Source organism: Zeus faber (assembly GCF_960531495.2).
Source record: "Zeus faber genome assembly, chromosome: 5".
NCBI classification, from domain to species: Eukaryota; Metazoa; Chordata; class Actinopteri; order Zeiformes; family Zeidae; genus Zeus; species Zeus faber.
Window position 1 is genome coordinate 960,479 of NC_137192.1, and position 22,174 is coordinate 982,652.

At 41.4% G+C, this 22,174-nt stretch overlaps 1 protein-coding gene across 3 annotated transcripts; it reads left to right on the forward strand.

The window, feature by feature from the left end:
- The first annotated feature begins 4,090 nt into the window (after positions 1-4,090).
- On the forward strand, positions 4,091-21,537 carry cept1b (choline/ethanolamine phosphotransferase 1b). Of its 3 annotated transcripts, none has more exons than XM_080001428.1 (10): positions 4,091-4,129; positions 4,751-4,991; positions 5,066-5,240; positions 13,815-13,962; positions 14,048-14,189; positions 14,964-15,048; positions 15,413-15,544; positions 17,199-17,357; positions 17,447-17,572; positions 20,301-21,537. In XM_080001428.1, exons 2-10 carry the CDS (start codon positions 4,804-4,806, stop codon positions 20,415-20,417), a joined length of 1,272 nt encoding a protein of 423 aa, XP_079857554.1. In that variant the 5' UTR covers positions 4,091-4,129; positions 4,751-4,803; the 3' UTR covers positions 20,418-21,537. The 3 variants fall into 3 exon arrangements, with proteins under 3 accessions (XP_079857554.1, XP_079857553.1, XP_079857555.1); XM_080001427.1 differs by having other exon boundaries at positions 4,112-4,248; XM_080001429.1 differs by having other exon boundaries at positions 4,112-4,248; positions 5,072-5,240.
- The last annotated feature ends 637 nt before the right edge of the window (positions 21,538-22,174 follow it).

Sequence of the window (22,174 nt, forward strand, 5' to 3'; positions counted from 1 at the left end):
GATCGATGGTATCAGGGTGCTGCCAACACTGAAGTGGTACTTGTCAACGCTCTTGCCCTTCTTTAGCACCAGGGATCTGGATTTCACTGGCTTGAAGCTCATGCGAGCCCAAGTGATCAGCTCCTCCAGACCCTTCAGGATCCACCTGTTCCCCGGGACAGATGTAGTTGTCATGGTAAGGTCCATGAAGGCCCTGATGGGAGGGTGTCGGACATAGGACTTGGTTAGTGGTCCTCTGCACTCAACCTCAACCGACTTCACCAGCATGTTCATGGCGAGCGCAAAGAGGATCACTGAAATTGTGCATCCAGTGATGATCCCCACACAGAGCTTGATCCACTCCGATGTTGTAGTCCCGGAGGAGACCCTGAAGCTGAAGCTATTGTAGTAGTCCAGTATGAGGTCTCTGAACTTGCCTGGGACGTGGTTAAGAGCCACCTCAACAGGCTTGTGGGGTATAAAGCAGCACCACCAGGTCCCCCTTGCTCTCCAGTGCTTCCCAGATCAGCTGGGTAACAACGCCTGTGTGGTCCAGACATCCCGGCATCTTTGGGATCCCGCCTTTATGGACCGAGTTGTCGATGTATAAATTCCCTAGGAGGAAGTCTGTCAGGTGCCTTGACACAATGCTGAACAATATCTTTCCTTCAACACTGAGCAGTGAGATGGTTCTGAACTGGTCGATGTTCTCTGACTTCTCCTCCTTCGGAATCCACACCCCTTCCACACACCTCCACTGATAAGCAACCCTGCCCCTCCTCCAGATCACCTTCAGGATCCTCCAGAGCCTGTAGAATAGCCTTGGGCAGGTCTTGTACACCTTATAGGGTACCCCACTTGGTCCTGGGGCTGAGCTAGCTTGTGCCTTTTTCACTATCTCCTTGACCTCCTTCAAGGTGGGCTCCTTTTCCTCGAAGTTAAGGGTTGGTGAAGGAGGATTAATTAAGGACTTGCTTTGGCCCAGATCTTGCTCCCTGGTTGCATCACTAAAGGTGTCTCTGAGGTAGCTGTCAATCTCAGCTATGGAGGAAGTGAGCTGCCCACTGCACTTCTGCCACAGCAGCTATTTAGTAAACCCGAAGGGGTTAGCTTGAAAGGCAGTCCTGTCTTCTTGGGGCTCTCCTTCCTCCGCCTCCGATGCCACTCAGCTCAAAGCGTATTGTGTTCCCCTGGTTTGAAATGCACTTTATAAATAAAGTGTGACTTGACTTGACGATTTTCTGGGGCTCCCACAATCCAATGTTCATTACATTTCTTAGTTGTCTTTAACAACAACATACACAATCAATCACAGTTTTGTACCATACACATTACTTAATGACAGCTCTTTCCACACATTTTATAGCTCAGCCTTCTATCACGGACTCCGGAGGGACACAGACTAAGGCCTCCTAGCCTTTGACTTCCATGAAGCCTTTGACTTCAATTATGAATTACAAATTTGGCAATCTGACCGAAATCAAAATTTAGGTTCATCCAGGAGGCACACGATTCCCAAGACACACAGTCAGCAGCTAATGACAGTCCAATGTTTCTAAAACAGATATTTATGAAAAAGGCTCTGTTCACCGATTTTTCCTAGTTTTGTCGTTGGCTGACTGGGCTGCAGACCGATGCGTGTCCGAGGACAGCAGCTTCCTCCTGGCCTAGCTCGCCAGATGACGGCCGGTAATTTACTGCCAATGTGACTAAGGAAAGCTTAAACAAAGTCAGTAAAGTTTGTACAGGTACTTATGTAGTTTTATTACAACAGGTACAACAATGGTGCACTCTGGTCTGATCGCAAGGTATGAGCACTGAGACACGGTTCTGTCTCATCTTATAGCCCCCCTGAGTGGAAAACTACTGGAAGGACAGCACACAGAGTCAAGTTGTACAGAGTTGTACAATATGGAAACCGAAAGTGACTGAGTTACAGAGAGAGAGAGAGAGAGAGAGAGAGAGAGAGAGAGAGAGAGAGAGAGATTTGACCGAAGCTCATAAAATAGACTTCACCATCAGACCTTGAATGGTCTATTGTGGGATGCTTCTGTGTCAGGTACTTTAAGAAGAAAATGGACTTCACATCTTCTGAGCGGAGATGTGAAGCTGAGAAGAAAGGTTCTTGTCTGGTTTCAATCAGCAATGGCCAGGAAAACATTGAACTGGACAACTTCACCCAGGATCAGAACAGAGAGGACCCTCACATCTGGTTAGGGGGACTGTCAATGCGCCACCCCCATACGCGTCATGATTTAATGTGGCTGGTTGGTACAGCAATGCTCTATCACAAATGGCATGTCGCTGAACCCACTAATGATGGAGACTGCATGGAGATGAACTGGCTCGAGAAAGGAGACTGAAATGACATCCTTTGCTCTCATCCCAACTCCTTTGTGTGTGCTGTTGAAAAGTAACAGAGGACAAGGCAACACAAGACAAGCAAGAAGAGAAGATGTGTCTCACAGATGCCATCTACCCTTCACAATTATTTACATTCAACTGCCTTTGCCAACATCATACATTGTTTTGCCATTACCAATGAAAACGTCAACATTTCTAAATAAACAAATAAATAGATAAAGGTCTTTTTGAAGTGAATTCCTTGGTTTTCCTAATCATTCTCTTAATTTGTTAAGTGTTGTTTTTCCACGGCAGTATCCAATGAATGTTCAACTGCAATTTGGGAAGCAGGACAAATGGTTTTATGTTTATGAATGTACATGTATCCAGGTAGTTTATTATTATTATTATTATTATTATTATTGTTATTATTATTAAAACTCTACTTACAAATACGTGACAAACAACAAGATACAGCTAATAAATTAAGGATTAAGTATACGCTGTCGAACCTCGTTCTCCCGTGGATGGTACGTTTTTCTTTATAACTGCTCCAACAGGCAAACACCATGAAAAACTGAAATAAAATAAATATTACATTTATAAACAGAAGCATATTATCAGTGCAAAATGAGTCTCAGTTGAAACTTGTATTTACATTTACTTGTGAAACAATAAGTGAATAGCACAAAGGTTGGAAACCAAATAGCGTGTGCGCCTTCTGACCGGGAATTTAGAAGTTACAATCTTAATATCGCACTGACTAATACTTCCCAGTCAAACATTTTACTCCGTGTTCGCTCCTGATGGTTTGGCGAATTTATCCATTTATCCATGATCACATGGTCGCAGAATCTTGTCTATTCAACGTAATGCACTGGTTTGAACTGTAGGTGTAGCTACTAACCAAGACGTTAACAAACCAAAGGTCATTGAAAAATATTATTTACAATGCACCTATTGCACCTATTATAATAAACAATCTTATTTCTCTGGAAAGGTATCTTGGATATTATTGTATATTATATTTTCCTGCAACAGCTACAATAACTTCTAAACCCATCCCTCTTAGTCTCAAATTCTGAATCTTGGGCGTAAACCCTAAAAATCTATCTTTGAGAAGAAATTAAATTAAAGTGTCTGATCTCTGCTTAATTCACACAAAACGTCTGATCACTATCTACTGGAAAAATGTGTCATGCCCTCACATCAACCACTGGCTTAAAGAACTATCATCCTGTCTTGAACTGGAAAAACTACGTCTCAAACGTAAGCTCAGTGAGTACTACAAAAGTTGGGGCCTTTTTCTATGTCTTCTTCAAAGCGAGGATTTGCAGCACATTCTAGATTCATGAATCCTCTCCTAGCTTGTCATCCTATATAGGCATTTGATACTATAGTATCTACATTTGTATTAAAAATATTTATTGTTCTCATGCTACGCTCTATGGGTATGATACACTTTATGTTGTTACTTCTCTATTGTCTGCCCATTCATTGTACTTTATATGTTTATCTTGAAATGCCCCACCTGTTATTTTTTTGTTGTTGTTTTCTTTGATAAAATGTTTGGGGAAAGGGGCAATTGTCTACAGTGTATGTAGACTTTTGCTTTTACATTGTATCCTTGACTTAATTATCAAAAATCACAATAAACAAATGCAATAAAAAAAAAAAAAGAACCAACAAAATACAATACAATTTACTACTGTATTTTTATATACATATGGGTAATTTTATGCTTTTAATTTGAAGGCAAGCTGGGGCGGAACCCCCATTAGCTGAGAGAAGCAAGTAGTAGTCTGCTGTAAGTGAATTTGCTACCAAGTAAAAGAGGGGGAATTGAAATCGTTCCAACGACCCCGTTAACCGGGGCGAAGTGTCTCGGGTGTGCCTTCAATACACCCCACGTCTGTAATTCACTAGGTCAGTCGGTGAACTTCCACGTACTGGTTTGCTAGCGTTGAGCTAGTTTAGCAAGCTAGCTAAAGCCGTCCCCCCTATTTTAGCCAGCTTGAATTGCTACGAAAACGTCAGCTGGGTCATAACAAACCGATTTTGTAAAATCGCGTGCCCTACATTGTATTGTGCATGTGTTGCTGACAAAATGTTGCTACGTAGATGTTAACCGCAAAAAAGAGTTTCGTTCAGGTAGACGTGGTTATGAGCTAGCTTCCGTATGATTTACGACACTTAAATAGCAATGGGCGCTTAATAGACACTTATAACCTAATGATGTTGATATTGTCATGGGAAATATTTAACTGAGAGCAAAACCTCAACCAACTTGCAGCTCGATGGCTACGGCCGTGTAGACGTGCGGCTTTAAAACCCTTCTAAGCATAGACCGCTGCCTTTTTAACATGAACGGAAGCAAACGACGCTGTCAGACTTTATTAACTAGGTTACCATTATCCTCAATTTAAAGGAGATAGTGAGAGCAATTCTGGGCAACGGTAGCAGACAGCTAGCCAGTGCCCCATGGTCACCACGGGGCAGCACCAGCAGGGGGGTATGAGGTCACGTCGAGGACCAGCCCGGGAGAAAGACCCACAGGGCATGGGCATGGAGGCGGTCTGCTGGCTGGCCCCTGGAGCCCTGCGCAGGCTGATTGAGCTGCCCTCGCCCCCACTCTCTCGACACCAACTCAAGAGATTGGAGGAACACAGGTAGTAGAAATGGGGTTAATTGCAAAGTACATGTGCAGGCAACCCTTTTGATAGTAAATTATTTTTCCTTTTAGGTACAGCAGTGCAGGCCATTCCCTGCTAGAGCCTTTGATGCAACGCTACTGGGAGTGGCTCGTGGGACATGTCCCTGCTTGGATTGCGCCAAACCTGATCACCATTGTTGGCTTGGCCACAAATGTCTTCACTACCCTAGTGCTTGTCTATTACTGCCCTACTGCTACTGAACAGGTAGGTCGGTCTGAATAATGATTAAAAAGTAGGAATGGCTTATCCTAAAATATTTTTTTTTATGGCTAGGTGGTACTAGTAGTGCCAAAATCACATAAATGCTATGTTTTTTATATATATATATATATATATATATATATATATATATATATATATATATATATATACACACACATATATATATATATATATATATACATATACACACACACACACACATACATACATACATACATACATACATACCGGTTACTTTATTAGGTACAACTTCCTAGTTTTGCCTTCTTTTGCCTTCAGAACTGCCTTAATTCTTCATGGCATAGATTCAACAAGGTGTTGGAAACATTCCTCAGAGATTTTGGTCCATGTTGACATGATAGCATCACGCAGTTGTTGCAGATTTGTCGGCTGCACATCCATGGTTTGTGTGTGTGTGTGTGTGTCTGTGTGTGGCACAATTATCCACACGATTGGATTTTTAGTTTCTTTACTGAACTAAATAAAACTTACCTGTCGGTGGTCAGCTGAACAGTTTAGATTTTCGATAACAAGCCACGGAACCTTTTCTCTCCACTCACATTGTGTGCATTTGTCACAAATTAGGACCGCTTGTTTTGATACAACTAATCTTAACTTACCTAATGCTGTATTTGGTTAATGCAAATGCAGCAGAATCATTGTCTTCTAGTAATGAGATTCAGGTATAAATTGAGATTGTGATTATAATAGATTTTATAGCGCAGCCTTTGCTCGGTTGTTGGAGTTATGCAGGCAAACTCAAATCACTTGCGTATTTATTATATTGCTCATTTAAGTTTTTTAAAACACCACTTAAACAATAATCCAAATATCTCTTCCCATTTCAATGACAAAGCTGACATTGCAGGTTGGAGTATTTCCCTACTTGCAAGGCCTGTTGATATTCGTCTACCTCAGGTTTGCCAACTTTGTTCAACTGGCTAGAGTGCGATTTTGATATTCTGTGCTGTTCTCTTTTGCACATACCACTATTTTTTTATTATTGTTATTTGATTGTGATAATTGCAACTATGTGTACATAGAATAACAGTTTACATTGAGAATATGACATGAACCTATCATTGACTAGGATGTTTTCTTAAAACAATTTAGCCAGACTAAAATAATGGCCACCTAAATTGTTGTCTCAGCATGGTCTTCAACTACAAACCTCAAGGACGCCCTGCAACATGTTTTAATTTCATATTGAATAAATAGGTTGTGTAAAAGTACCAAAGACTTGCAGGACAAGGGGTCTCAGTAGACTGGAGTTGAAGACCACTGGAATTAAGCGTGACTGACCTCTTGCTGTTAATGCATCCACCCCTATTACACTCTGTCCTGGTATTTAATAAGGGGAAACAAAATAATCACGGGAAGGTTTTTTGTTTTTTTTCCCCCTCCCCCATCCCCATTTATCTTCTCCTGTGTTTTCTTTAGAGTTGTATGTACTTAGAAAAAAATCACCTCTGACATTGAAAAGCATGAAGGAGTGACCTTTTAAGTCAGAATTCACTGAGATAACGGACCTGATTGTGTCGTGTACCGTCAACCATGAACACAGTTCCCTTTGCATTGTTTTATATTTGAAGACACGTCAATTTTGATGTGAACTACCGATAGATGCATAACCGTAAATCGGGTTTACATGTAGACAAAAACCCCAAATTAAATTTTGTTAAATATGTAAGACTTCAGCAATTGGCCTTCTCAACCACAATGGTATATGATGTAGTAGTCACTAGTAAGCTACATCACATACCTTTTCACCATGTTCCCAGTAAGCCACTACTAACTTGTGGTTTACTGGGCACATGGTCCAACCTACATTACCCAACACTCTCCACCACCGCTCTCCCAGAACTTGAAGTGATACGCGGGCTCTGGAACTGCCAGGCGGACACCATTTCAGCCTATGCCTCCTTGCAGACTCTTCACTTCCTGGCCCTTACAGAGACCTGGATCACCCCTGAGAACACTGCCACCCCAGCTGCCCTCTCAACCCTCTACTCATTCACACACTCCCCAAGACAATCAGGTAGAGGGGGAGGAACTGGACTTCTCATGACACCAAAGTGGGTTTATCAAGTCCTTTGTCTGGATCACCTGCCAAGATCTGCATTCGAATTCCAAGCAGTCTCTGTCACCCTTCCACTAAAGCTGAACATTATAGTGATCTACCATCCACCAGGTCCCCTCCGTGACTTTTTTGAAGAGATGAATGCCCTCCTCAGCTGCTCCCCTGATGATGATACACCTCTCGTTGTCCTGGGCGACTTCAACATCCAGCCAGAGAAGTTGCGCTCATCGGAATTGGCTGTCCGAATCTCTTCGAGCTAACAGAACAGAGCTACGAGCAGCAGAGAGAAAATGGAAGAAATCAGGGAGACCTGATGACCTTGCTTACTACCATCACCTCCTCTCTGACTTCACCTCCACTGTCTCATCAGCCAAATCTGCCTTGTACCAGACAAGGATGAACTCCTCTGTGTCCAACCCCAGGAAACTGTCCTCCATGTTCTCTTCCCTCCTCACACCTCCCAAACCTCCCCCTCCCTCCTCCCTCACAGCTGATCACTTTGCACCCTTCTTTACTAAGAAGGTAAAATATATCAGCTCCTCATTAACCCTATGACCATCCAGAAGGCATCTCCCCCACCCCCCTCCTCTGTTGGCCTTACCTGCCTTACCCCTCTCTCCTCTGAAGACATCCACACACTAGTTACGTCTAACCATGCCACCACCTGTTCCCTTGACCCAACAACCTTGTTGACCCCCATCAGCAAGGCTTCAGGACTGCACACTCCACCAAGACTGCCCTCCTCTCTATGACTGAGTCCCTCCACGTTGCCAGAGCATTGTCCCTCATCGGTCCTCATTCTCCTCGACCTGTCTGCTGCATTCGACACAGTTAACCTCTCGCTGAACTTGGCATTGCCGACTCTGCTCTATCCTGGTTCTCATCCTACCTCACAAACCGCACCTACCAGGTCACTTGGAACGGCTCCCTATCCAAACCCTGCTCTCTCCACACTCTCTCCCCCAAGGCTCAGTATTAGGACCACTTCTGTTCTCCCTATACACTAGATCACTAGGCTTGGTTATCACCTCATACAGTTTCTCTTACCATTGTTATGCAGATGACACCCAACTGTTCCTCTCTTTTCCCCCATCATCCACACCGCAACCCGCATCTTGGAGTGTCTGGCAGACATCTCCACTTGGATAACTGGACATCCCCTCAAGCTGAACCGAGAGAAGACCGAACTACTCTTCATCCCAGGGAAGGACTGCCCTCACATGGACCTGTCAGTCACTGTCAAGGACATCACAGTATCACCTTCATCGATCGTAAGGAACCTGGGCGTGATCCTCGACAACAAACTACAACAGCCGACCGTTGTAAACTACAACAAACTATCCTGCTCCCCCAACATTACTGCTGTGGCCTGATCCTGTAGATTTGCGCTCTACAACATTCACAGGATCCGCTATTTCCTCATGCAGGAAGCAACACAGCTCTTGGTCCAAGCACTTGTCATCTCCTGCCTGGACTACTGCAACTCTCTCCTGACTGGACTCCCTGCCTCTGCGATCAAACCCTTGCAGCGTATCCAGAATTCCGCAGCATGCCTCGTGTTCAACTTACCAAAGTTCGCCCATGTAACCCCCCTCCCCTGTGACCTTCACTGGCTCCCCGTTGCAGCTTACATCAGATACAAGACAAGGCCTTCAATGCTGTCAATAAAACTGCACCCATCTACCTCTAAACACTGGTCAGACCACACGCCCCAGTGCAATCACTCCGCTCCAATACCTCAGCTGGCCGGTTGGGACCGCCATCGCTAAGAGCAAACAATGCTCGTTCAGCGAAGTCACGACTCTTCTCTGTTCTGGCGCCTCAGTGGTGGAACGAGCTCACAGCCAACGTCAGAACAGCAGAGTCACTCACGACTCACTCACGGCAAGAGACTCCAAGACCCACCTGTTCAAACTTCACCTTAACTCCGCATACCCTGACCCTAACCCCTTCCATCCCTCACACACATCCACACTTACACACACTCACAAAACAAAATAAAAAATAAACAATGCACTTGTATGTTCACTAGCACTTATATTGTAGTACTTACTATGCACTTGTCCTTGCGATGTAGCAGCCACTTTGCTCAAATGAGAGCCTGAAACTAGTTTTTTTTAATCTTTCAGACTAGATTGACTATATGTTGTGGTTTCTCTTTCTCGAGTCAAATGTACTTATTGTAAGTCGCTTTGCACAAACGCGTCTGCTAAATGCCCCAAATAAATAAAAAAATAAATGGTGGAAAGAGCTTTACAGTCCAGTGAAGCTCCCTTCCTTCCATTCAAACACCCAGCAAACAGCCCTTGATGCCCATTATGTCTCAGGTTCTTTCTGTCTCAAAATAGAGCTTAGTTGGTGAGTTTGCATCAGAGCGACTATGGTCAAGTCCAGCTTTACTGTCAATTTAAGCTTGATGTGTCCATCAACTTTTACATTTGGAATCTAGAGTTATGGTCTTCCAAATGCAGAGATACCTCAGTGCATTGCACTGATACCTCTGCATTGCGGTGGTCTCTTGGATGAGGTTTTTTTGTTTTATCATCCAATAACTGTCACATAGTATGCTTAGTCCCAGATCGGATTTGTGATCCAATGAGCCAGACCACCAATGTGGTCAGGATCGCTTATCAGGATAACATTTCATCGGCGTGTGGACGGCAATCTGGGTACAATGTGGAAAGATTACTGGATAAGTCATAAAATCGTGCCCCATGTACTTGAGATTGTTGTGTAGGTGTGAACATATGCGCTCAAAAGTGTGTTTTCATGTATTAAAGTTCAGCACTCTGTGTCAGAAAATGATCTATTGCTGCTTGTACTGCGGTGCTTGTACTGTTGTAGTAGCGCAGTACTGCTTGGACTGCACTACTACAACATAATATTTAAAAAATAATAACAGAAGGGCTTCTCTTGCACGCAGCACTGTTTTACCAGGAAGTACAGTGTTGCCGGATGGCCACAAGCAGGGTGGGAAGGAGGAGGCAGACAGCATAGATTGGTTCAATGCCGTTTGCTATGCGTTTATTTTATTTTTATTTTTATTTTATTTTATTTTTCTATTTTTATTTATTACTGCCTGGGGCGCTGTTGACACCGTGCTCCTGCGGGTTATCTCCCAAATAGGAGCCTTTCTGTGTGGAGTTTGCATGTTCTCCCCGTGCTCACAAGGGGTTTCCTCTACCTCATATCAGTAAGGACCCCCACCAAAAACAAGGACAAGCCAGGATGGGTCAAATGCAGAGGAACCATTTCACCGGCCACCATCAAAGCATGTGCGTGTGTGTGTGTGTGTGTGCAAGCATGTGTGTAGTGTGGTGTGTTGCGTGACGAATAAAGTTTCTTTCTGTTTCTTCTATTTGTGGGCGCCCTGGCCAAAACAATAATAAATACGAACAGGGATTAATTTGGGCTCTGGAGGAATGCTGGCTTCTCTGGCTCCTGGCGCTGCAGCTGGCTCCTGGATGACTGTGGAGCCCCATAGGCCAAACCCTCACTGCAAGACAGACAAACATTTAGAAAGCTTCCTGCCCCGAATCAGACCAATCAGTGCCGCTTAGGCGCTAATTCAGCCAGGGGAAGGAAGCCACGCTGCTTTACAGCTGCAGCTTGGGTCTGTGTTCCATTGTTGTGCATCTGATCACAAAAGTTGTATTGAAATGACAAGCGTAACCAAGGCCCAAATGTATGCCAATGATATGGTTCTTTACACTCATGCAAACCCCAAAGAACTGGCTCCAGCCAGACTGACAGCTGCCATCAGTAAAGGGTCAGAATGGCAGGCTGATTCTTATTCTTAACTCTTTACACACATTCTAAGCAAAACAATTGGGATCCATCAATATTTTCAATCTTGAGTCTTGAAAATGATATTGCCAAACAAACTAAATATAATTGCCATACAATTTGTAAATGTTCAATACTATACAATACTATAAAACTTTTTTTTGTAGCCAAATTGCAAACCTCATCGGACACTGCACCAGTCAGTGCCCCTATACGGTGCACCTTTAGACATGGCTCTTCCCTTTGTTTATCTTTGAGCAACAGCAGGAACTTCCTTATAAGCGGAAATAAAGGCTTGCTTTATGCTAATTAGAAGTTGCGAGAATGCGCCTGTCAATTTAGAATGTTTGACATTTATCAACACAACTGTGGGTAAGGCAAATGTGGCTGGTACGCATGGGTCTTGAATCAGGTGGTGATTTTGCACAGCCAGCTTTTTTTCACACAAAGTATGAACATTTCTATGCACATATACGTAAAAGAAGCCCAATCTGTGTGAATGTGAGAATATTCGTTTCAAGATTCAAGATTCAAGATTCAAGATTTTTATTTGTCACATACATATACATACTTCCATACATATATGCAGTGAAATGTAATGCAACGCACCCGGTGATAGCACACAATAAGTCCTAGGAAAAAGTACAAAAATAAAATAAAATAAAAAGTAGAAAATTCCTTTCTAATAGACCGACTAACTGACTCCTAAAACGTAATACAGTAAGTGGAATACTTATAGAATAAGATAAAAAATATATAGAATAAAATACAATAAAAAATAAATTGAAATAAAATGGAATAGGTTGAAGGAATATGGCTATGTATATACAGATATGTGCATTTAAAGTGGCATGTGAATGTGAATAGTGTGAGGTAGTGTTTGGGATAATACAGCACAGTATACAACAGTACGGCGCAGCAATACGGCATCACGAACAACCCTGAACAGTGATACAGTATGCGGTACAGTATGCTACATACAGTACAGTAGGTAGTGGAGCCTAGTGCATGGCTCAGTTAGGACCCCTGGTGAGGTCAGCGTTGACAGTTCTGATGGCTTGAGGGAAGAAACTCCGTCTCAGTCTCTCTGTTCTCGCTGCGTGACTGCGGAGGCGCTTGCCTGACCGCAGCAGCTGAAGCAGTCCATTGTTGGGGTGATGAGGATCCTTCATGATCCTACAGGCTCTGCTACTACACCTCCTGGTGTATAACTCCTGCAAGGGGGGGAGGGTAGTTCCAGTGGTACGTTCAGCTGAACGCACCACCCTCTGCAGGGCCCGCCTGTCCTGGGCAGTACAGTTCCCAAACCAGGCAGTGATGTTGCCTGTCAGGATGCTCTCCACTGCTCCAGAGTAGAAGGACTTGAGGATCCTCACCGAGACCCGGAATTTCCTCAGCTGCCTGAGGTGGTAGAGACGCTGCCTCGCCTTTCTCACCAGAGTGTCTGTGTGAACAGTCCATGTTAAGTCCTCTGTGATGTGGACTCCCAGATATCTGAAGCTGCTCACCCTATCGACAGAAGTCCCATTAATCCACAATACCTCGAGAATGTGAATTTATGGCTACACATACAATGGAGATAATTTAAGGATCATAGAGTTATAAAAACACAAACAATATACACAAAGAAGAAAAATAATACAGTAGGTATCGAAATATTATTAGTAGAAAATATATATATTTTTATTTAGTATTGTGTAATATTGAATATTTACTCCTTTTTTGTTATTCAAATATGCCACTTCCATTTAAACAGTTGGGCAATATCATTTTCCAGGACTCAACGTCATTGTGATTGTTGCATATGACTGGTTTGAGGCAGTTCTCAATTTTCTTCTAAAGTAAGAACAAATTCGAGGAAGAACATACTGTATAGTTGGATCCAGAATGTAATGAAATTATTGCTCCTTGAAGGGAAATATACATAGATCAGTTTGTTTGTGAATTATGTATTGACTTGACCTTAAAAAAAAAAAAAAAAGTTAATCAAAGTTATTAGTAATGTCAAGGTTAACCTGAGTAACCTGACAAGTCCATCAGCTGTCCTTTTCACCTGTAAAGTTTTTTTCCTTCCTTGTCATATTGCATCACAACCTTGTCTCACATAGGTATCAATGTAATAGGTGTTTGTTTGTCTAGCCAATGAAACTTGGTAAACCACCAGTATAAACAAGTCCAGTTGTAGGAATTTACAACAATGTTGCAAAGCACACAATTTTAGAAATCAAAAGGCTCTGTGCTTGGGTGGTCTGCACAGATCAATGGGAACCTCTGCCATCCTCTAACACTTTCGGCGAGGCTAAACTGCGAGCTGAACTAGCTTTGCAGATTGGCTAGCATAAAACCCAAACACATGATGGCCAGCGTTCTTCTATACCATAACCTTATGGGGGTCAAGTTGTGATCTTCAGTCAGTTGTGACCTGTTGCCTCAATTCAGAAAGTCCACATCCGGCTCATCAGCTTTCTCTTTTAAAGTAATCGGGGAAGAAAAATGTTTTGTGCATCTTATTGTATTTTGTACTGTATTGTGTTGCACTCCCTCCCCAGGGATTACAGATGCAAATTTGCTTGAAGCTAACTTAAATTGCGTATTGTACCTGTAATAATAATCAATTAAATAAAAAGTATTTGTTCCAACAGGAAGTGGTGCTTGTGTTAATACCATTTTACTTTGTCTCTTCTCTAAAGGCTCCTTTGTGGGCATACCTGCTGTGCGCAGTGGGCTTGTTTGTCTACCAGTCATTGGATGCCATTGATGGAAAGCAGGCCAGACGCACCAATAGCAGCTCACCTCTTGGTGAGCTGTTTGACCACGGATGCGACTCTCTCTCCACAGGTAAACAGCTGGGCTGTCGAGTTAAAATCATCGTTTCCTGTCACTATTTCTCTTTGCTTCATAAACCTTCCCCTCCCCCCTCCAGTGTTTGTTGTCCTGGGCACCAGTATAGCTGTGCAGCTGGGCACCAATCCAGATTGGATGTTCTTCTGCTGTTTTGCTGGCATGTTCATGTTCTACTGTGCCCACTGGCAGACCTATGTGTCCGGCACCCTGCGCTTTGGCATGTAAGTGGTTTGTGGGCGTGAACCTCTGCGTTTCCAAAGAACTTGTACGTTCATAACAATAGGTGGGACAGCTGTTAAGTGGCAATCCATAAGTCTTTGTTGGAATGATGAATGCGGGTCAGAATCCCAATCTGTTTATTCTGCCGACTACATGTACATGTACACATCTTACATGTACAAATATGGAAATTGTCGTGGTGAGGATTGGGGCATTGCTGTACAGAAATTAGGCATAAAGTCTTTCGAAGGTATGTCTTCTTTTGATCGATAGATCAGGGTATTTTTTTCGTTCGAGCATGCTGTTTTTTTATTGTGAATGTTCATCCATTTAGACAAGTTTACTGACCACAACTAGCTACGCCGGTTTATCAAATGTTCCGTGGCTGCCTTTCAAGTTCTCCCGCATGCCCATTGCATTCTTGCCGGAAATGCGTGTCTCGCCATCCACAATGGAGACGGCATATAGAGGAGCAGATTCATAACCAAAATACATTGAGTGACCTTTGGTTAATTAATTAGTTAAATAAAAGTACAAAATCAGTTGGGGATTTTTTTGGTTTTTATTTTTCCCCCCACAACATACTATTCCGAATTGTTTTTTTGCTTTGGGTGATATCCTTTTCGGGCTGCATTGTTCCTAGGCCACTACACTGAATGAATCAAGACTGTTTGGTCGCTTTGAGCTTATAGTATTAGTCCTCCCAGTACTCACCTCTGACCCTCTGTTTACCAATGAACATTTGTAATTTATCTTTTCCTTCTCTTCCCACTCAGCATTGATGTCACTGAAGTTCAGATCTTCATCATAGTCATGTATTTGCTGGCTGCCATTGGAGGATCCACCTTTTGGCAATCACTGGTAATCATGACTTTCTGAAATTCCAACAATCCTGATTGACTATCAAACTAAATGGTGATATTAATAAACTCCATTTGTTTATGCTGCAGCCACATAATAGTAAGGAATTTAGCAGAGAAGTTGGTCAGCTCCAGAATATGAATGAGCTCAAACCAGCTTCCTCCATGTAGTCCTTCTACCGCAAAGTACATTTTCTCATGTGGAGATTTACCCATTGTTCAATAAGCGAATGTTGCTTTGCGGTGGAATTTCCCTTTCAATGTATAATACAATAATGTGGTAATAAAATAGCTGTTGGATTTCTATTGTGTGTTTCAAATGTCCATGATGTTGGTAGTTTCATTTAGACCTCCTTTCTCCACAGATTCCAATTATAAATATCCAGATGAAAATAATTCCCGCAATCTGCACTTTTGCGGGAGCCATATTTTCCTGTACCAATTACTTCAGAGTAATTTTTACTGGAGGTGTGGGCAAAAATGGATCTACAATAGCTGTAAGTTCTTCTAGATCGACATGCTTTATTGACAGACTGAAAACCATCAGTTTTGACATAATCGGGCATTGTTATATTTACATTGTACCGTGCCTTTAAAATGTCATGTTTAGCTTTTGCTTTAACCTTTAAAGAACACATATACATATTAGAGGTGTGAATCTTCACTGGCCTCACGATTCGATAACGATTAACCTGTCAACGATTCTGGATGCATCTCACTGTATCGCATCCCCAATTTTCTATATGGGCACCAAGGCCTGCATCAGGGAGCAGTTGAATATGATGGTGAACACTCGGGAAGCAGGTCGGCACGGGTCTTCAGAACATTACATTACATTGCATTTAGCTTTTAACCAAAGCGACTTACAATTATTCAAGCACCGACGGACGCAGCCATCAGGAGCAATTAGGGGTTAAGTGTCTTGCTCAAGGACACTACAGCATGCTAGCAGGAGGAGCCTGGGATCGAACCAGCAACCTTTGCTGTCCAAGGATGCTGTCCGGACCGGCTGCTTTCTCACATTCTGCTCTGAGATACTGAATGTGCACTCACCTCCGGCGGCAGAACGCGGTTCTCTTGTGCTAACCAGGGGGCTCATGCAAAAGCATCAGCATTCACCGTGGTGGTAGTTCTGCCTAGTCCGTAATAGTCCGTAATCCCTCGTGTGTCAGACAGCTGGAACTGAGACTCCACTCTTTCCCTTTATCGATGCTTTGCCTCTTTAACAGCCCTCCTTAGTTGGTAAGACGTCGCTTTGTAATCATCCATGTTCCACGACCCGAGCCACAACACGGTCTAAGCAGCGGTGTGCACGTTCAGTGCGTCCTGTATGGATTTGTCAACCCTCGGTATCGCACTGTAACCATGGGAGCCACATCATCTTCTAGCTTAGCAATGAAGTTCGTCACCATTTCCGTAAACTCGCTGACATCATCAGGGGTGGAGCGAAACACAACCTGCAGCGTGACTTCTGATTGGCAGGTCCAATACCTGATCTCTCTCGTCCCACAATTTGTGTAGGCTGTTATTTTAATCACAATAAAATCTGTTAATTAGAAATGAATGGTAGGGTCTGGGTTTAAATTTTTTTTTCATGTAGGCCTAATTATATTTCCAATCACCCTATTATCTTCTATCACTGCATTGATGCAGAATCGTCCACATCCGCATCGAGATGCATCTTAAAATCGAGAAATTTCCACACCTCTAATACATAAACACATTCACAAATTAACACACACCTTTAGATTATCAATCAACATGATAACAAACATATAAAGTATATTATAAAAAGTTGTAATAATAGAGTAAAAAATATGTGATAGGTTTTATTACGTTATAAACATTATTTAGTTAATGGTTTTCTTGAGTTTTTTTGTACTTTTTTTAAATCAGGTTGTGTGCATTTATAGGTTTCTGTAAGGCATGATAGTTTTTAAATTATTATCTTATCTGTCTTAATGGTTGCCTTTATATTCACGCTGCCATGAATTAACTTTCTACACAGCCCCCTAGGTGTCACAGGAGAAAGAATTCTTCTCAATTTCATTATTTGCTCTCTCAAATTAATAATTCTTGCCATCAAATAACTTCATTTTTGTTTTGAAATGACTTAATCTGTTCCAACCCCCTGTTGTCTTCTTTCCGCAGGGAACTAGCGTCTTGTCTCCTGTATTTCACATTGGCTCAGTTATAATATTGGCGATGATGATATACAAGAAATCTGCTGTGCAGCTCTTTGAGAAACACCCCTGTCTTTATATTTTGGCCTTTGGTTGTGTGTCAGCCAAAATCACCAATAAATTAGTTGTAAGTCCACTGTACCGCCTTTACATGCTTGTGTTAAGTAATACTTGGATTCCACAGCAACGATTAACAGCCTGTCTGTCTGTTTAAAGGTGGCGCACATGACAAAAAGTGAGATGTATCTCCATGATTTAGCATTCCTTGGACCAGGTCTGCTGTTCCTCAATCAGTATTTCAACAGCTTTATTGATGAATACCTGGTGCTGTGGATTGCATTGGTAAGTACATAATTATACTCAGAAATTATTCTCACCCATTTCAAACACTGTGGTTCAGAGTAACGCCCTTAGGTCAAATGAATGAGGTTCAACTCGAAAGTCCATGGGTGAGAATGAATCTCCTTCCTGAAAAAAAGTTCTCAGGTCAAAAAGGTCTGGGTAACACCTTTTAGCTCTTCTAAAAGCGATCAAAGAACTCTCTCCTTCCAAATATGAGTTTTCATTGGAAAAACACAGCAAATTGTTGTGTACAGCGCATACTACCTTTTTTCTAAAGCTAGGGCCACAATGTTTGATTTTATTGGGGCCTTTTCAAAATCTTTTGGTGCGTGCGTCAAAGCCTCAAATCGCAACGGCAATTTTCAACAGCCAGTGAGATCACACGCCTGCGTGATGGCAAAGCCAAAGAAAGCAGGTGGGTGGGTGAATGTGAACTTTTGAAATGGAGGTCTGATTAGTGTATAATGTCAGAGCTGCAATTTCGCTGCACAAACAACCACAGTAGCGAGCTGTATGGCATATCGTGAGATATTTAGCCTCTGGCTAAAATATACATTTAGGCGATACATAACTGTCTGTCCTTGGTCTATGGATTTGTGCTCCTCAGAGACAGTAGTTTGTGTGCGCAAAAGAGACAAAGATATCTGGACCTGTGCTAGATATCTGGACCTGTAGGGAGTCCAGTGACCAATGAGAGCAGCGGGGAGTCTAGGTCTCCCCACCCGCTCCTCCAAATTTACGTAATCTTGTATTGTGGACAAGGCTTAAGAGTGTACAGACTAGGCAGCTCGCAGAAGGGCTTTCAACTATATTTAATGCACTGCTCTACTTTGCTCAAGCACCGTAAAACCATATTGAAAATCAAATGTCAATCATCGTTATGATTGTTTGACTGCCCACCCTTATTTTTATGCTCATTTTTTAGTTTCATTTCACCTTTAGTTAGTTTTCAGCGATACATTGAGGGGTGAACCCTCATTTTCAATGATGCCGAGATCACATTTTGGCAGAAAAAAACACAAAAAACAAAATTTAAAAAACTACAATAAGTCAAGAAGACGATAAGAACACAGTCATCAACATTGGTTAAAACAATTCCTAGTCATCAATTTGAAAAACAATTGCATTCTAAAACAATGAGATTTGTAAGCGTATTTCTAAAATGTCTCAATGGTATCAAGGTATTTCAAAGTAGTCTTTCCGAGTTCAGAGTTGACCCGCGGAACTTCCTAGTGTAATCTAGTCCCGAGAGCCGGTAAACATATACCAGTGTTGATCTCATCTCGCAAAGAGAGGGGGCGTGCCAACTTTTTCATAGAGTACAATGATGGGTAATGTAGGTATCACCAGTAATCTTAAAGCAGAGTGATATATAGCGTCTAAAGGGGGTGGTAACAGCAGCATGTCTATATATTCCATCACCATTATCAAAGATAGAAAGTTATACAGTTTCAAGAATTTTTTTTTTACTTAACATGGTGATGTTCTTGTGTTTGACGTACATGGGCCAGACGTGACCGTCAAACAGACCGGGCGGGTCTGGCACAGTATAGTTCCTTGAGCAGGTTCTATTTCGAGACAGAAAGCCAAGTTTCGGCCACAGCTTTTCAACCATCAACTATCAATATGAACTTTAAAAGTGAGTTCATTATCAATCCAGAAGCTTAAATATTAATAGTGTGGGGCTCTTTCAGTAATCGATTTCTTCAGCTCTTGTGAGTAGCGTGTATTTTTAGTTTTTTCAGCATTTAACACAAGTTTGAGATCAATAAGTGCCTCTTCAAGAACTTAAAAAAAAAAGTGCAGATTGTCAATAGCCAATTGTATGGAGTCCAACAATATAAGACAATCTGCGTACAGCTGGACAACACACTTATTTAAAGACCGAACAAAATCATCGATATATATTGTGAAAAGGGCCGGTCCTAAAATCGAACCTTGAGAGCACCTTTTGTTATTGATAAAAATGCAGATTGAACATTACCCATTTTTAAGACACTGCTGTCTATCAGAGTTGTAATTTTGGAACCACCTATGAACATTCGGGTCACAGCCAAAACTTAGCAGTCTGTGTAAGAGCAGGGAATGATCAACTGTATCAAAGGCTTTTGATTGGTTGATGAACAGAGTAGCACAATGCTTCTTTTTATCCACTGCTGTCACAATATAATTTAAAATGAAAGATGTTGCAGAGATAGTGCTATGGTTAGCCCTGAAACCAGACTGGTGAGGGCTCAACACAGAATACCTAGCTTGAAAAGAGTTAAGTTGATTGTTTACTTTTGATTCAAGTATTTTAGATGGACAGGACAATTGAGAGATGGGACGTTAGTTTCCTCCTCCTTTTTTATTCAATGGAGTAACAAGAGCAACTTTCCACACTTGGGGAATTTCTACCTGATAAAATGGATAAATTAATAATGTTATATTCTAATATGCACCTGACCTGGCAACCTGAAGTGATCATCACTCATAACAACTGATAAGAAACTTATACCATTTCAAGCTTCAGTTCCATGGCAAACATGTAGATTTAAATTGTGAACTGAATTGCTGTTGCATACAGAATATACTGTAGATCAGAACATGTGATGAATCAGTCAATTAAACCAAATCTTCTCAACTGGCTTTCCTTTTCCTGGTCAATTCTATATTTTTTTCTTTTCCCAGAGGTGTTTAATGTGATCGGGACACTTAACATCTCACTGTCTTGTGTTTTTATCCACAGGTGATTTCATTTGTCGACTTGGTGCGTTACTGCATTAGTGTTTGCAACCAAATTGCCTCCCATCTGCATATCTGTGTTTTTAAGATCAAGCCCACATCCTCCTCTGCCCTTCACTGAGAATGGATTGTCTATTCATTCTGGTCAAAGATTGTTTTTACTTTTTGGTTTTTATTTTATTAATTTTTTTTTTCTGGTTTCTAGTATATTCTATGTGCCCGAGAGGGAACAGGGGGTAGGGTTTCATCAGAGGCGATTGGGAGTTAAAAACGTTACACTTCATACAGAGTTCAGTTCAGTCTGAATTTCTTTAAAAGTCCTTCATGTTGTAAATCCCAACGGTGAATTATAAGAATTGGCAGACTGTAACAGACTTGCTCAATATTTCTGCCTGTGAAAATGCTGGGTTTCCAAAGTCAGCGTTTGAGCTGCTTCAGTCCATTAAAGGGGAGAAACTAGATTTCATCACAGACTGTTTTGTATTTCAGCAACAGGAAATAACAAATGCAAAGTTGTCTTTCTTATTTATTTATTTTTTTTGAGTTTATTTATTTATTATTCCTTATTTTTTTCAATATTTGCATAAAATCTTCCTACCATAAATATACTGTCAAAAGTGTTAAGGTTTGTGTCTTTTGCCTTTGGTTAAATATACTCCTTTCGGACATATATAAACCTCTTGGTCAATTAAATAGAATTTGAATGGTTGTGAATGAGTTAAAAGATTGTACTTTATTTTTCATGGAAGGCTGATACATTTTAATCTTAATTTTTTTTATTATAGTAATAATATATGAATGGTATCCGGAATAGCAAATGCATAACTTTTCTCAACTGTTACTTATATGATTTAATATTGTACCAGATTGTGCAGAATTTGTAATGAAATACTGTACATCAATGTTTTCCGGTTTAGATGCTGCTGCAGATTTGTCTCGCGGCAAAAAATGAGTTGAAATTCTAGCTTTTGCATATTGTGCCTGTTTCATAATACTGTTTAAAACAATAAAAAATTAAAAAAAACTGCCATAATTGCAAACCCACGACATTAGTGTGGCTGTCATTTGCTTCTATGTCCTCCAGAAGATCTAAAAAGTAATGTGTTTAGGAGTCATTGCATATGTGACATGTGATTTCTCAGGAAAACAATGACATTTATTGGTCATTAACTTGTGCAGAGGAAGGTTTTACATCCACAGCATGATCATCCCAAGACAAATAAAATGTATGTAAACCCTTATTCTAATTGTGTGCGCGTGTGTGTGCGTGCGCGGACAGACGGACAGATACCTATGGTTCTAAAAAAATAAAACTAAAAAAAACTGCCGTAATTGCAAACCCGCAACATTAGTGTGGCTGTCATTTGCTTCTATGTCCTCCAGAAGATCTAAAAAGTAATGTGTTTAGGAGTCATTGTGTATGTGACGTGATTTCTCCAGAAAACAATGACATTTATTGGTCATTAACTTGTGCAGAGGAAGGTTTTACATCCACAGCATGATCATCCTGTGACAAATAAAATGGTTGTAAACCCTTACTCTAAAAGTGTGTGCATATATATATATATATATATATACATATATATACATACATACATACATACATACATACATACATACATACATACATACATACATACATACATACATACATACATACATACATACACACACACACACACAGTGGGGCAAAAAAGTATTTAGTCAGCCACCAATTGTGCAAGTTCTCCCACTTAAAAAGATGAGAGAGGCCTGTTATTTTCATCATAGGCATACCTCAACTATGAGACAAAATGAGAAAAAAAAAATCCAGAAAATAACAGTCTTATTTTTAAAGAATTTATTTGCAAATTATGGTGGAAAATAAGTATTTGGTCA